At 39.9% G+C, this 17,326-nt stretch overlaps 1 protein-coding gene across 3 annotated transcripts in view; it reads right to left on the bottom strand.

The window, feature by feature from the left end:
• LOC109634836 (pyruvate carboxylase, mitochondrial) overlaps positions 1-17,326 on the bottom strand; it is a 259,041-nt gene that overhangs the window by 171,637 nt on the left and 70,078 nt on the right. For all 3 annotated transcript variants that reach the window (XM_069518208.1, XM_020095553.2, XM_020095554.2), the window contains exon 11: positions 8,586-8,748. In XM_069518208.1, coding sequence (XP_069374309.1) covers positions 8,586-8,748 — 163 coding nt within the window. The remainder of the gene's footprint in view (positions 1-8,585; positions 8,749-17,326) is intronic.

A 17,326-nucleotide genomic window follows, 5' to 3' on the forward strand; every position in this document is an offset into this window, starting at 1 on the left:
CATGGAGTTATCCGGAGAGATGAAATATAGGGAGGGATGTATATGAAAACAACATTGTGTTTTCTCTATGGTTGTGAACAGGGTCTGTCTGAATTTATCACCACAGAGACTGGGACAGTGCAGAAGTCTTAAATGTTAATGGAAAATCGTTCGGGGACACGTTAGAGGAGTATAACCTGAAAAAGGACAAAGGGTTGAAAGACTAAGCAGAGTGAACTAAGTGGAGGTGAATTTTTAAGTTAGATAGTTAGGATGCATATTAAGTTGTAAATGCTGCATTTCCTTTTCAGGCCTGGGCTTAATATGAGTCTTCCTATGAAAAATGGAAGTGGACGTATGGAAATGAAAGGGAAAAGTGCTGCAGAAATGACCTTCAAGCTCTTTGCTTTTAAGAAATAATACTCAAAGCCGCCAGTCTAAAGTAAACATTAACTATTACTATATCAAATTCAGTCGTTGCTTCTGCAACAAATCTGATGCAGGGTGACCTCCTAATGCAACACGTAGAAAATATGGAAATCAAAAGACCTAGAATATAAATATGTTTTTAGAGCTTTTGAATAAAGTAAAATGATTAACTGATGTTAGTTCGTCCAACATTATAATGATTATTTGGTAGGTTCAATTGTAATGCAACTTACTAAAGCTGAGGAAAGCTGAATCACAACTTTAAGTAACAAATCTCAATTCTCAATTAAAGCGAATGAGCCTCCCAAATCTCGTCATTGATGAGCTCAAGCATCAATTCCCGGCTGCCAATCAAACTGATTTGGCTTCAACTTTAGCTTTTGTCGACGATGTCCAAAATGTCTCAGTAACATTCACAACGATATCGAACAGCAATCAGTGTTGGAAAGTGAAGCTGTAGATCATCACACAGAGCTCCTGTTGGCTTTTCTATTAATAGGCCCAAACATTTCTCTTAACCTTTCATAATGTCAGCAGTTAAAAGTTGCCTGGGGTAGGTGTACGTTTTGATTTATATCTTAGGATTGTACATTACCTGTCAGGTGCATTAGGTTTGTACTTAGTTACAGTGCTCAAACAATGCTTGGTTTGAACTTTTTCATAGCAGGTAATCATTAAGACTACTGAGTTGTGTAACACTGCAAGTAAATAAACACTGAGTCACCAGTGTGCAACAGCCTGCGGATGCTCTTACAATCATACATCTTTTAATTCATCCTTTGTTTTCTATCTTCCTCTGAACGATACCCAAGTGGTGCTTGAAAATTTAAATGGTTTGCCCGATTTTCTTTTCTGTAATATTCCTCTGTGAGTTGTATCCATTAACAAACCTGTTTCCCTGCAGGAATTATTCAACTTGTCTTTAATATTCCAAAAGCTGATATAACGGCAATAATTACTACTCATCACTGGAAAGAGCCGCGTGTCACTGTATGTGAATGAAGACCCAGTAACAGCAACGATCCGCAGAATCTATAGCATTGATCTCCTGTGCTAGACGGGATTTGCTTCACAACCCATAGTACCAAGGAGCGGTTTAACTGCAAATCAGGAGTATGTGCACTCTTGCATGTTTCCCAATTTTCAATAAGCTGTGGTCTTTGAATGAAAATAGATTTCTAGCCTCATGGATGAGCTGCAGCAAAAGGAGGAAAAAAACTGGCCTCACTATCTTGACCATTAGTGGCAAAACAATTGCAAAAGACAAAAACCACAAACACCAAACATCTCTCAGAAATCTCTGACCGGTGATTCAAATGTTAAAGATTTCTCTGGGCGTTGTGTATTGTTGCTAATACTGTTTTTCTGGCTATTTTGATAAATGAAATCCTCAGGGATACGACGACATGCTGAGAGTGGTGAGGGGATGGACGGGCATCAGACAGGCAGAGAATAGGGAGGAAAAAAAGTCAGACAGTAATTGGACAATACCACAAAATACATGAGCAGCAAATTGAGTAGAGGGTACACTAATGGAGGAAAGGGAGAAATGTCACTCTATAAAATACTGGGCTAATTTGAGCTCATAATTACCGTGGCAATGAGTGGCAGATTTGGTGTTGGGAGGGGTAAATGCATCGCACTAAAAAAAAATAGATGAAATTTGACCAGGAATTATGTGGAGGAGAAAAAAGAAAGGATGGCTACACTCAGAGATACATAGAGAACACAATGGTTCTGTCCTCTGTCACACACCAGCTCTCACTCCGCAGAAATACACACACACGGCAAGATTAAGTCTGCTCACGTTGAAGGCCTTCCACGCATGACCTTCTCAAGGTCAAAGGTGCTTTCTTGGGAAATTATACCCTGCACGACTGTGTGTGCCTGCGGTGCTGGTGGTTTGCCCTCATGCAGGTGTGTGTTCCTGGTGTTCTAACACCTGGTCAGGGGTCCTGGACGTAACCGGAGTTAACAAGGCGGCATGTGAATAGCGCGTGTCCCTCGAGCTCTACTTACCTATTTTCTTTGTATTTGCTACATATTAAAAGTTTGGTTTCACACCGGCAGTTTCATTTAGTTCAGACCAAAAGAAAACAATGATATACTACTAGCATTTACAAAAAAAATGTTTTGTCAAGTGCGTGTGTAGGAAACGTCTGAGTCCACTCTTGCTTTGCCAGCCTGCACACACCGTCGCAAAATGTTTACAGTGGTTGCAAATGCAAATGTGCAACTACAGCACCTGTGGATGCCGCTCTTTGCGTTCTTGTGATAGAAATCAAAGTAGATGAATATGCATTTAACACTTCAAAATACACTTGATGTTACCGTCTCTGCCTTTGCCATCTTGAATTCACGCGAACACCAAGCGGAAGCTGCTACATTTGTAGAAAACTGAATATATATATATATATATAAATGGCACCTACACTTGTTTACATATATAATATGGTGGCGTTTTTATTCAGATCACTGCTGATTGGGCTACACCTCTAACACACCCACCTCACTGTTCCACACAGCTTAGAGGAAACATGCTGTTCAACCCACAAACAGTAGCAAAACATTTTGAGAACATTTGGGGTATTGAAATGTCACAACATGAGCTTCAAGGGATACGTTTTTATCGCTCTACATATTTGACTATCACAAGAAACCTACATTAAACCTATAGAGGAAACGGAAAAACAGACAAAGCATAATCTCTTTACTTTACTCTATTATATCTGGAAAAACTTCCTCTGCACTCTTGTAGTAACACAAATATGCATTATCAAAAGTAGAGGTCAAAACTCTCGCCTTGTTTTCATTTTTACACAGAAATAAAAACTTGACTAGCACAAAACAATCCAAGGTCATTCACTGCCAATTACATTAGTGACTGACGGCTGTGTTAATGGAAATGAAGAAAATGAAAGATAATGGCTACAAATCACAGTGCCGTCAATAGGAACCAACATGGGGTGCAGGATGTTTATGGTGTGCAAATGAAGGTGTTTACGAAGCAAGACAAACACACTTCCTCTAATTAGGACTCATCCTATTTTCAGACTCTAAATATTCTTCGGAGGATGGCACACAGACACACACACACACCAGAATTGACAAGCTTGCATACCCATACACACACACACACACACAGCAGCATTGTAAAATGTATTAGCAACATACTGAGTGACGCATGCAAATGTATTTTAATGAAAGAAACAAACAGGAGAGAGATGCACGGTGGGGTGCGATGGAGGAAATGGAACGACAGATTGATGTTATGCTTGTCAACAGATTCAGGGAAAGAAGAGACAACTGATTTATGAGTGGAATTATAGAGTGACAGTTCTGTTTCTGATATTCACATTTGCATAGATAAGGAAATGAAAGGGAGGAGAAGATGAAGAAGCGGTGGTCTTGTAGCTCCCTCCAGGCTACCAATGCAGCCAGAGTGTTTCCATACCTCTGGAACCACATGTCTGCTGAATAGCATATGATGTTTGGGAGGAAGGGAAAAAAGGGAGGTAAAGTGGGGGAGAGGGAAAAGGAAGAAGTGAAACAAGGTACTGAGGTGGATATAAGGAAGGGCAGAATTTGGACTTCATTCCCTTCTGTCTTTTTTTGGAGACGGTTGGTGGAAGATGGAAAGAAGAAAGACGAAGAGGAAGAGGATGTGAGGGAAAGGTGGAGATAAGGTAATAATAGATGAGAAATCAGGAAAAGAACACAAGAAAGAAACGGAGAGGTTTGTAAAGATGGAAAGTTAAAGAAGAGAATGAAGGAGGACGAAGGGGAAAATGGTCAGTCATGATGGAGTGATTCAGTCCAGACAAATGGAGATATGTGAAAAGAGACTGATGATAGATCAGTAGACAGATGCTGAAACAAAAGGTTGATTGCAGCTCTTTTGTCGATGCTATCAGATATAAATCTCCTCATTCACTCCTTCACTTCTCTCCTGAAATATCAGATTCACCTCATGTTTTCCCTGCAGTTTACGACAAAAGCCATATTTCCGCCTCTTTACTTTATAGGAGCATTATGATTGTCATGTAGTAGATTGTCATGATCCCCGTAACACACTGTGGGAATGAAGGCTTTTCCTCCAGTGCAGCTTGGTATCTGCGTCACATCTCACAAAGGTAAACTGATCGCAGTGCTTGCCCGTCAAAAGGCCAGCGGATGCATTGAATGTGACGAGAGTTGGCTGAAGAAAAAAGTAGATTAAAATAGAAAATGTCAAGGTGCTGCATTAATACTCTTCCCTCTCCCCCTTTCCTCTCTGCTAGCTTGATCCCGAACCGTGCAGTCCATCCCTCCCTGTCCTGTTGACAGGGCAGCCGCTACCCTCGTGCTATGACATCCATCATTCCTCATCACCTCGTCTCTCCTTCCATCCTATCCCTCACTTCACATCTCAGACACAGCTTATTTATTTATAAGTATATATATGTATGAATCTCTTTTCTCCCTGTCTTCTTCTAAGTAAACAAATTTTTTGCAAGATGGTTCACATGCACAGTGTTGTATTTTTTTAGAGCCACCTGAATGTGTGAAGTAATAAACCAAGCCAATACCTTCAATAAATGCTTTTTCAACGTTAAGGAGTCATGAACATTATAAGTGACTTCTTAGTTAAGATATCCTAATATGATTTCATACCATGTGCAAATCTTTCTCAAGTACTGAGCTTTTTCATACTCACACTGCTGCCAATTAAAAACAGCTCATTTCCTCCTCAGCATTGAATGAAGCTAAGTTAATATGCATACGATCATGTTTTATTAAAATTAAATTTCTAGTGCAAATCCTAAAATATATATTCATTTTAATTTTAACTATTAACTGAACCGATATTTAACTTTTTGTTGTGAAAATGTCGATAGAACTGTTTCACATAAAAAGAGCCCATATGAGGACGATTGCTTTTCCTGTCTGTCATTTCTCACTGCCTCACTCAGCTGCTGACCTTGTCACAGCCCTTTCCTAATAATTTATTCATCTGTCCCTCAAACATGGTATTCCTCCCTCCATGCTTTTCTGTGTCGACTGTGTTTGGCTCATTCATAATGCATGGCGATTTTTTGGTGGGTTGGGGTAGAGCAGGGTTCTCTCTGTGTTGACCTGTTTCAGATCTCAGCGGCCCGGCTAAATTGCAGAGGAACGATAGGGGTCAGACGGGAATAGGAAGAGAATGTTGCTGGAAATATCTTTCTATTTTTTATTTTCAGGACAAGTGGTAAGTTAGGGGTGAAAAACATCGAGTGAAGCAGGGGGAGTGGAGCTGCAGTCAGAGTCACTTCTACAGTTTCAGAGTTAGAAAGATTAGCAAAATGAACCATTAACATTTAAGTTGTTAATAAATCTGAATAAAATTGGGTCTAAAGGGACTTTTCTTATATTTCCATAGCAGAACTAATCATTGGTGTGTTACTGTGAGGTCTGGGTTTTATTGCTGACACATTCTGTGCATGTATTTTGTCCCAAAGAACAGAGCGCCTGTTAGATGGGAAGCAATGGGTTAAGCTATTTGCCATTTGAATGCAAGAAGATACAGATTATCTGAATATTTGCTAAGTTTGGAGGTTTCTTTCTTTCTCCCCTCGAGTAACGGAGCCAATTAAGTATTTATTTATCTTTAATTATGCTGATTTATATTAACGTTCACGTGATAGCTGCTTGTTGTTTGCTCTCTCAGATTGTTCAAGCTAATTAAATGAGAATTTGCCATCTTGTAGCTGAATGATTCAAGATTTATTTTATGTTGAGAGTTGATTTAGTCTCATTTTACGATTTTTGTATTTCATTTTCTCCTGATTGGCATTTTGAAGGCATGTTCATGAAAGTTAATACCTGTAACCAAATGCTTTGTGTCCGTGTTTCAACTAGATGGGAGATACAGGGAGCAGAGGAGAAAAGTATCAGCTGGCAGTCCTTGAAGAGAAAATGTCACAAGCTATTCCATGGTTACTCCTCCTCGAGAGAAGCGCCCTATAATGCACGTGGTGATTTTCACAGTGAGACGTAATGCACCCTGTACGTGAGAATGCCACATAATGAGGATGTTAGAATTGTAAGCCTGACATGTTTGCTGCTGATTTGAATGCAGCTCAGACAAGCTGAACTGTCAGCTAAATGCCTCATCCCAATGTGGTGATATAGCCAGGTAAATGTTAAGAAGAAAAAAAAAAAGCTTCCGGTGTGATTACTGAGCAATATAAACTGTTTAACTGGAAACAGCTGCCCACGGGAGATGAATTAATGGGCTCAAATTCAGGTGAAATAAATCCACCTGCACAATACGACCATTCGTTTCTTGCACCTCACTCAGAACCAAGAGACAGATGATTTGTTTGATTGGAAAGCCACTGGTGCACGTCGAATTCAATCACACGCAGCGCCTCAAAAATCACTGCGGTAGTCACCAGGCAGCAGAGGCAGTATTTTATTCACAGCATTCATGACAAGCAGCGAGGACACACTGAGAAAGCAGAGGGTCTCCAGGAATTTATAGTTTTGAAATAAATCGCAGTAACTTTGACATGCAGATAATAATAATCATAATACTGATCAGCTACCCCTGTCTCCTCCCCTGTGCTGCTGCGCTGTAGATTCCTGACAGGATACTGGAGGAGGCTGTGCACATCACACTTTATTCCTTTTTTTTTTTTTTTTAAGCTACACTGCTCCAGAACTTCACATTTATTCCCTGAAGCGGTTTCCTCCCACGTTTGGCAGAGTCTCGGCTACAAACCAAACAAAACCCAGCCGTGGTCATTGGGCCCCCAAGGCTTTTAAAACCAACCATGCTCTGCAGAGGTCAAACACACAATTACCTCGTGACATTATCTTAAACACATGATTTGATTTGTTTGGATTCTGTTAAATGGCTGTTTTATGCTCATTACACCTCTTGTTTTAATTCTAATCAGCCATTTTTATTGATTCAAACTGGATTTAATTATCATTTAATTATTTGTAAAGCGCTTTGTGACACTGTTAAGGCCAATAAAAAAGCTGAGAGGGAATCAGCAAAAACAAACTCATTAAAGAAAAGGAGAGGATGGGGAGAACAGGAGAGGAAAAATAGAGCAATAAAAGAGGGGTGGATGGGTGTACAGTGTAGGGTGAAGGGTAAAAAGGACCTGACAGCAAAAAGCATCCAGGGATCAGACCTCATCAGCTAGAGAGAGATCTGTAGAGACACGATGAGCAAAGGCATGTATGGCGTGTAGATATACAGGATGTGCCTTTGGATGGACACGCAGAGCACTCATATAGTGACCTCTGTCTCTACTCATGCGTGAGCATTGTCAAAGGAAATCACTGGTCCACTCGCAGAAAAGGCTCATGGACGGACACACACCAAGCATCCATAAGTAAAAGAAAGTGACGACACACAAACACATAAACTAAATACACTCTTCTCGTAGTGCGATAACAATGTACACACATGAACACGGGGAAATCATGTCATCCCACTCACAAGATCTCATATGGCAACCTACGTTTATAATTGCAGCACTGGAAGCTACTATATGGATCAGTGTGACAGACCTATAATTCTGCTGGTTGATCTCTGCAGCTGTGACTGTGCGCGCACACGCACACACACACACACACACACACACACACACACACACACACACACACAGACAGACAGACAGACAGACAGACAGACAGACAGACAGACAGACAGACAGACAGAGACAGACACACACACTGAGCACATTCTCGTAACTCTAATTTTAGCATAAAGTTCAATTGAGTGATGTTTGTGATATTATGAGAAGACTGCCCATAATGTGAGACAGATGCTTATGCTATAGATGCCACTTGCAACTTTCAGTTCATTGAGCATGTGCAGTGGATGACATTAAACCACCATATAAAACCTATAATCTTTAAGGTTAATGGTTTGATGAATTCATAGACCCGAATGTCAAATTTGTTTGATTGGCGAGGGAGATCGGCCACTGCGAAGCTGTGTTTTTCCCTTTAGCTATGCACATTCATCCTTTGTGTTTGATATAAAGCAGTGACTTTACCTGCCAAGAGGGAGGAGCCAAATGTTGATGATGAACACACCAAAACAAAAAAACTGCTGTTTTAAGGTAACAAGGCTTGTGTTCAAAAACAACTTCAAAACTACTTTGGAGTTTGCATCGTTTCAAAACGGAGCCTACCTCAATCCTGCCGGTGTCTGGCTGGAAGCCTCTGGATGGGTCTTCAGTCGTCACTCTGCACTGGATGGCGCAGCCGTTTACCCTGACCTTGTCTTGCTTGAGGCCCAGCTCCAGCAGGCTGCGGCCCTCACACACACGCAGCTGGGCATGCACCAGGTCCACACTGTTGGACAGCAAGAGAGAGAAGCGATGAGCAGAGAAAATTGATTGAAGCCGTGAACATGATGTGAATAGCTCTTAATTTCCCTTGATGTCACCGTGGAGAAGATTTTATGAAGCTTACACCAATGTTTTATAGAAAATATTAACATCGATATTTTCTTAGTCTGGAACATAGGAGGGGTGGATGATGGGTGTAAGAGGACTACAGAATTTTCCAGCACCTCCTGTTTGGGCAAATCTGCAATATCTATCTACTAAAAACACAGTAAAGTAAGAAATTAATTATAATCTGAAGACTGAAACGAAGGCTCGTGGGGGATTTAGTAGGATATGGAACTAATAAAGTTAGTTAAAAGTGTAGGATTAAGGTTTGCTATGAAGAATCTCAATCAACCAATTCATATAACAAGTACATGTTTTTTTTACCTTATTATATTTAGTTTCACTTAAATCTGTCTTCTTTTACATGTACAGATATACAGAGAGTATATGCATGGTTGCAAAGATGTCCTTGTCCAACATGTTTCGAGTGCAACTTAACAGATAAGAGACTTTCCTTCTTTCTGACTCATTCAGATGAGACTAGCACACCTCTGCCTGTGCGTCTTTTTATTTTGGTATCCTGACAACCATGATGTCCATGTCAAAGTTCATTATAAATAACTGGTACATTGTAGGAAAGTAAACATTTATCAATGTTATTGATATTAATAAGGAAGTTCTCCTTATAAAACTGACAATTTAAAATACTTATATTATATCCCATTCCTTCTGTTGCAGCAGTTGCACGTACAGTATATCTCTCATACATATCTAAAAATGAATTTTATCCAAGGATAAATGTATGCATGCACATACACACATGTATAGAGAGGAAAGAGAGATGGAAGTACATTATGCTAATTTTTATTCAGTAATTATCATTAGAAGGAATTTTAATCTGAGAGGGAGAGAGACAATATTTTCTTTCATATCCGTGATTTAAATATATTTTGGGCTCATCTGTATGCATTTATTTAAATGTAAAGCTCAAATGAGACTTCTCGGGTTAAGCTTCATGACCTTGCACAGTCCAATGCCAAAGCCAAAATATATTACAAGTATTTTGTCTTCATTCTCTTCTGGACACATTTTCAGTGCAGCAGTTGACGAACACAGCGGGTGTTGGGATAAATTATTCTTAAATGACCGTTTCTCGCGGCACACCATCCGGTGCCAAACACACACTCAGATAACTGCTGTAGCCTCTTCGCCTTGAAGAGTGAATGAAATACAGAAGGCGCACACATTACCAGACGAGCCTAGATTTTTTTGGACGCAGTCTTGGCTTTCGTCTTTTTTAATGTCTCAATCAGCCAGTTTCCACGTTCTGGTAAAACAGAAGGACAATTATGCATCAGCCTGGTGTGAAACGCGTTGGTGGCAAAGCAGATCCACTCTTGATAACTTGGACAGGCGCTAACGTCATGTTTTTGTCACAGTTTCATGAACATGTTTGTATTCTATTTTCCCTTTAAATAATTAAAGGACCAGACAAAAAGAGGCTCTTTGAGTGATGCCCCCCCAACAGTATTAACACACATGGCAGTTTATGAATAATGAAGCTAAGATATGGTAAAATAATTAGTTCCTGCACTTGTTCTGTCATTAGTTCACTCATTAACCCGGCCACTTCTCTATTTGCATATTCATGAGAAGTGGTACAAAAGAAAAACAGCAATTTAAAGACAAACATCCAAATTCACAAACCCCAACATATAACAACACATTAGTGTGTTCTATTGGCTGCATATTTACAGGGATGGAAGCAGACAAACACATTTCAGCAGCAAATGAGACAAGTGGAAATTTTCTGAGTCAAGAGCCAAACATTTGGCATCCATGCATAGACTCTTTTTATTACATATAAATCAGGTTTGGCCAAGTTTTTTTCTCCCCCCCACACACATATTTCTTCTACTTCGAAAACATAAGGCAACACTGATTGAATGAGGACCCTGGAGGGTTTGTGAAATTTATTGTATACTAATTTGATTCTGACAAATTAAAGAGCCTGCAGCAACATCTGTCCCTTGGTGCAGCCAGTTACAGAATAAAAGTCTCTTGTATCATTAGCAAGTTCCACAATTAGGCCCAACTATACAGAGAGGGGATGTTGCACCTTCAGCGGGGGGAGAGTTGAAAGATGCACTACATTAAATGGACACGCTCGTTTCAGAAAAAGTGTAATGACGATGATTACAGATGTCGTGCAAACCTGGCTGTGTTAGAGAACATGGAGGATTAAACAAAGACAGTGGGGAGGACTGACCTGAAACATGTGAAACTTCACCATCACTGGGCATGAGAGTTTAGTACCACGACAAAACAACGGGGGAATAATGTCGTTGGCTGCACACCATGATCTGATGAAGCCCTGAATTAACAAACAGCTGGCTGTCAATGTCAGCCAAGTTTATACTTCTATGCTCCCATTTACATTAACGTGTCAAACAATAACTGTTTCACTTGGTGAATCAAAGTGGTTATTAAATCATGGAAATCATCCAAAGGATTTCATCTATGTTCATTGCCTCCAAATAACTGACATGTTGTCTTCAGTAAATCATTACAAATATATACCAAAACTTTTCCGAAAGCTACTCTGAGCTTTATGACTCTGATAAAGTCGTTTGTAACTTGCAAACACAAGTCAAGAGAAACTGATTATAACCACAACCAACATGTTCCTGACGTAAACAGGATATATTCATTATTTAATGTATGAAATCAACCTGTACAGAGCTGCTGAAATAAATTAATTAGGCTTGAGCCAAAAACCAAATGTTTTAGTTTTACAGCTTCATTCCTCCAGGTTTTTTTTTGTTTGTTTCAGAAGAACTTAAATCTCTTGAGCTCCGTCAAACGTGTGTAAAAATCCTAAAAACATGCTCAATTTTTGTTTTGTTTATTTTGTTGTTTCTGAAGGGTCGATAAACGTGGACACTGGATATCATCTGATAACAGAAAAAGATGAACTGAGGGAAGCAGTGAGAAGGGATGGATGGATGGATGGACGGATGGATGGAGGGATGCAGATGACAAAAAGTTGATGCAATAAACATTATTATAGGAAACTTTGAAAGTAAAAGAAAAGGCTTTTTTATAAGCGCATTGCTGAATAGGTATATTGTGACAAACGTAAAGGAAATAATCATATATAGAACCGGTAGAAGATAGAGACATGAATTAATATATTATTTATGAATGTGTATGATGAGTAAAGACAGTTTTCCAGGGTAAAAATAAACTTCTTCTCCAGTATTTGTTATTATACAGCATATAAAAAATATGATGGTGTGAAAAATTGTTCCAGTGATGCTATTTTAATGGTATTTTTTATTTTGTTGTAATTCAATAGATCTATAAATGTGTCCTTGACACAAAATGTGACAAATATAATTCCACACCATCAAATGGATTATGACGCAGAATAATATGCATTTTTGAAGGAGCGCACTCCTGATGCCTTCCAGAGTTCCCTACTATACATGGAGATTTAATCATTTTCTCTATTTATCCTTCACCTTTCACCTAACCCTGATTTTACATAAAGTTATTCTCCAAGCTAATTCACGTATCTAAAAGTTGTTGACCTCCCCACTTCTTCAAACTCGCTGCATATTGCACATGTACCGTGTCACTAACCCAACATGCAACAAGCGCACAGCAGACCACACGTAGCACCTATATTATATTTTGCCTAGAGCCCCGTGAACCAAGACGTTCTCCTGAGCATAACATTACCTGGCCCAAGGTTTGCTGTGTGTCAATTAGTTGGTGGGAATTTTATTAAGCAGAAATTTATTTAGGAATATGCAGCATGTAAGCACAATATCAAGTGAAATAACAAGGTCTTTAAAGTAGATTTGGACTCAGAGCCCCTCTGCTGGGCCTCCAGATTACATTAGGTGATAGTGCAGGACTTGCCCTAAGGCCCTTGTTATTAAAGCTGATATTTGTGTTTAGTAGAGAATACAACCCAAAATATATCACATTACAAGCCAATTGGACCAGCATGGAGAAACAGCCTCTTTTTTTCAGGAATGGGAAAAAAAGTCATGGAAATCTTTGTTTAGAAAAGTCAAGAAAAACATGTCCATTCTTCGCTTTCATCATTTTCAATGTCTCCCAGTAGGACGTGCTTTTCCTTTGCTGCAAGCTTCTGATGTGTCAAAGGTGTGAAGCTATTCTGTATTTCTGACAATGTTAAAGAACACATAAATCTTTTAAGATGACAGGACCAATATAGCATGTCTATTTCACTGCTTGGCATCTCTGACTGTTTGCCAGTCGTGCTTTTGCCTTGCTTGGAGCTTCTGAATGGCTGCCAGGTTTATATTTGATCTCAGGTAATCTTAAGAAAAAACAGAAAACCCCTACGTGTCACAGAAAAAAAAATTACTGCTTCGAAAAATAAAGCGGCTGGGAATCCTGGAAAAATTTGGGTTTACAGTGGAGAGACGCATTTGGAGGAGCCTTCGAAATGAGACAGTCTGGTCGCGCCACTGTGACATGTATGTACCCACATACCCCTCTGCACCCCACCCCATATTACAGTTTAAGGCTAGACTCAGATTTCTCTCGTGGCACCTCAAACAAAATGAACGTTAATATGTTATTCTTAAGTTGGCCTCATGTTGTAAAGAAGGGCCCCACATTCAGCAGTAAAGCTCCACTTCAGGACACCACATCAGCTCTCATTGTCTTGGGCATAAGACTTAACTTCAATTGAACGTATAGGTCTCCCTCTAAGTAGCTTCAAAGATGAAGAGAACACTTTCATCTGAAGGTCATGCTGCGAACATATTGTTTATCCTTGCATGCAAATGTTTCATCTGAGCTACAACAAATCTTAGCATACTCAAATCGACAGAGCATTTTGTTGCAGCACATTATGACATCAACACTAACTGGGTCGACTTTAACATCTCATTATACACGACGTCATGTTAGATAATCTGGGATATTACCATCAAAAAGACAATGAGGCCTGTTTTATTTTTAAAGCCACCCAGCACTGTAAAAGTGAGTGATCTTGGCTATGTTAAATCATATGAAAAATGTGGTGGATTTAGTCAGAGTTCAGGTTATTTTAAGAAAGATGTGCCAGCCATGTTGCACATGGAGATGCAGAGTATATGATGCCACTCATTACAAAGATGTTTTTATGATATTGTTAAAAAATAAATTCCCAATTACAATAAGTGTAATGTTAAAAATTGCCTCCACTGGGGAAAGTAGGAAATGAGGAAAGTAAATGTCACTTTGTTGTTTTCGGTGGTGACAGGTTTATAAAAAATGCACCATGAAAATATGGAGATTAACAATTCTTGCGGTGTCCTTGGCACATCTTTAAAGTACTGCAGGTTGCTACAGCACCTACTTGAATACACCAAGTACTTGACAATAAACTGAACTCTTTATTTGACGACTAACACTAGTTAAATATAGTTTATCCAGTATATGGATACTGCTCGCCCATCTTGTCGAAACACTAAAACATACAGTGTAATTAACTGACAGGCATGAACCTGCAGTCCGTCTCCAAACGAGGAGGGACAAATATGAATTTCAAAGCAAAAATTTACATTTCCCTTTAAAAGGAGGATCATCACAGAATGACTACAGGTCATCTCCAGAGTCAAGAGTGCGATATAGGTTTCATTAAAATGTAATTATATTAAAATGAGTTATCTTGTCTGTCCAGAGTTATGCAGGAGGTTAGGTTGTTAGGGATGAGGAGATCACAGTGGAGGATGTATAATGTGCTGACCTATGACAGAGGAATGAGAACCTGCACGCTCAGTAATATACTCTTCTACCATTAAATCTCAAATATGTTCAGAAAAATGCGTGTATGCATAAACAGATACCTGAGAAAGCACTTGTGATATTGTTCACACGTGCGCACAGATTTGCATGACTTGCCCTCACTGGACACTTTCCTACATTATCTCGGTACAAGGAAAGTACATTAGACTTGCACTCAATGGAAGAAAGCAGACACACACCACGCAACATGACAGTCTAGCTTGCACATGCATACACATTTAGCAGAAAGCACACAGTCTGTCTAAGTTTGTCACATGTGCATGCAGAAACGCACGCACACACACACACACACACACACACACACACGCACACACACACACAGAGACCATGAAGGCTGAGTACTAATTGCATATCATTTTCACTCATTTCACTCAGCTCGTTAGCAAGGGAGAAGAGGGTGGCTGTACGCCCAGAAATGAAAGGGGGAGCTGAAGAGAAAGAAAGAAGAAGCTTAGTGTGCAGAGGAAGGCAGCTTGTTGTGGTCATAAGAGATGAAGAGATAGACAATGAAATATGACAAACAGGCAGGGAGGTAAAGATAATATTCTACTCCAGCCTCAAGACTCACAGGGCTGAAGGCGAGAGCTATACTTCTCTGATTCAAGGCTAGGAGGGAAAAATTTAATGAAGGGAGGCAGAGGGAGTAGGAGTATGGAAGAGGATAAAACGCTGGAGAAAGCGAGTGGGAAAAGTGGGAGTGTGAAGGGGACTGGATTTGGCTGCTCTCAAAAGAACAGAGGGAATGAAGTCAAAGAGGCGATGAGAGGAAGCGAAGGTGGAGAAGCAGCAGGAGAGAGGAGTTGGGATGAGTGGGAAGAAGGAATGGAGGGATAAGTCGGATAAATGGAAGTGTGGGAGGAGAGGGACGGGATAGGGACGGCCATGTCAAATTGAGGAGGGAGCGAGGGAAAAGAAATGGCTCCGGGTAAGGATGGAAGATGGTAAATTGGGGAGGAGATAATAATGAAGGGAAGAATAGAGGTCAGGGGGGGTTACAGTGAGCAGGTTCATCTTTAAGAAAATTATGTCATACATGCAAACAAAATGAAAGTAAAAAACAAACATAAAGTGATAAGTATGACAGTGCCAACAATCTAGTCATCTAACCCTCAATAAAAAAGCAAATTAGTGTATAATCAAAAAGTTTATGAAACTAAACAGGGCAGATACAAGAAGTTGAAAGACCGTGAAGAAGTGATGGGAGGATGGAGACGTTGAAAAATGGTGGAGGGAAGGAGGGAAGAAGGAAGGAGGAGAAGAAGGTGAGTGGATGGCAGGATGAAACGGAGATGCCAATGCAGGAAATGATGGAAGGTGTGAGCAAGAGTGGAAGAGAAGAGCAGACACTGTGTTAACATAGAATATAAATCCTGCTTTCCTCTACTGCATATTTTTGTTCCTTTCATATAAACTGGACCAGTTTCAGTCAACCGCTTCCCTTTCCACCCTTCTCCGGTTGTGCTCCCCTCTTTTCATATCTTCACTCCTTCCTCCTGTCTCTCCTCTCATTGCTTTTGTCTCCAGCCCTGTCTCCTCTCATTAGTGAACGGAGTGCGTACTGTATGAGGGTGTTTGTGTGTCTGTGCATTTTTCCTCTGCATTATAGGTTTGTTCGTGTTAACACAAACTGTGTCTCCGGTAAATAAATAAATACATTTTTCACAACAGCTCGGGGGCAAGTGGTAAAAAGCAAAGCAGAAATGTATTTCTCATTTTGGGAAAAACTAATGCAGACTCTTGTCTTGGAAATGTGTACACACCTTAAATCCACACACAAACATCCACACACACACACACACACACTCTTGTCTCAATAAATAAGTGGAAATAAAGCCAATGTGTTTCCAAGTGGGGCCTGCAGGAATAGAAACGTAGAAAAAAAGAATAGCAAAGAGAATAGGTAACAGGAAGGATGGATGAACAGAGACAGTACAGCATAAATCGAGGGGGAAAAATGAAAGTCTAGGACCTGGAAGAAAAGGTTTTCCATAGAGAGAAAGAAAAGGACAAACAGAGATAGAGAAAAAGTGCAAAGGATTGATGGAAAGAACAATAAAGATGGACTGAATGAAGCGAGAGAGTATGAAAGAAAAACAAACGAAGATAAAGCAAAAGACAGTGAGGAGCATGAAGCCTCCTGTCTTGGTTTGTATGAATCCCATTAGATGGTTTTAGACAGCAAACAGAAGAAAAAGACGACGGAGCCCAGAGATGGGAGGTGAGAAATGGAGAGACAGACGGGAGGGGAAGAGTTGTCTGCGTGTTGGAAATAAGAAATTTGAATCATTGTGGCATGAGGATGGCATTTTGACATCAATTTAGCTGGCAGCCAAAAAACTCTGCTGCCTGTTTGATGCGAAAATGCAAACAGAACATGGTTGGAGACAGAGGGAGGGGAAGAGAGATGGAAAAATATTAATCACTGTTAATCAATGTGAGAAGAAAAACATCAGAATGAGGGGGAGAAGATGACAGAATGGGATAATTGTTTTTCCAATTTAGCATGAAAATGGTAGAGTTTTGAAAATGTGTAAATAATAAGTTGAAGTAAACAGAGATGAAAAGGATGAAAAGAGGAGGAAACAGTTGGAGGTGAAAAGATGAATAGGGCAAGAATATGGTGGGAGTGTAGAACACACACACACAGACACACACTCCCAGACGACATCCACACAAAAAAAACAGATCCTATCTGATTAGATATC

This window comes from Paralichthys olivaceus, chromosome 22, assembly GCF_024713975.1.
Source record: "Paralichthys olivaceus isolate ysfri-2021 chromosome 22, ASM2471397v2, whole genome shotgun sequence".
NCBI lineage: Eukaryota > Metazoa > Chordata > Actinopteri > Pleuronectiformes > Paralichthyidae > Paralichthys > Paralichthys olivaceus.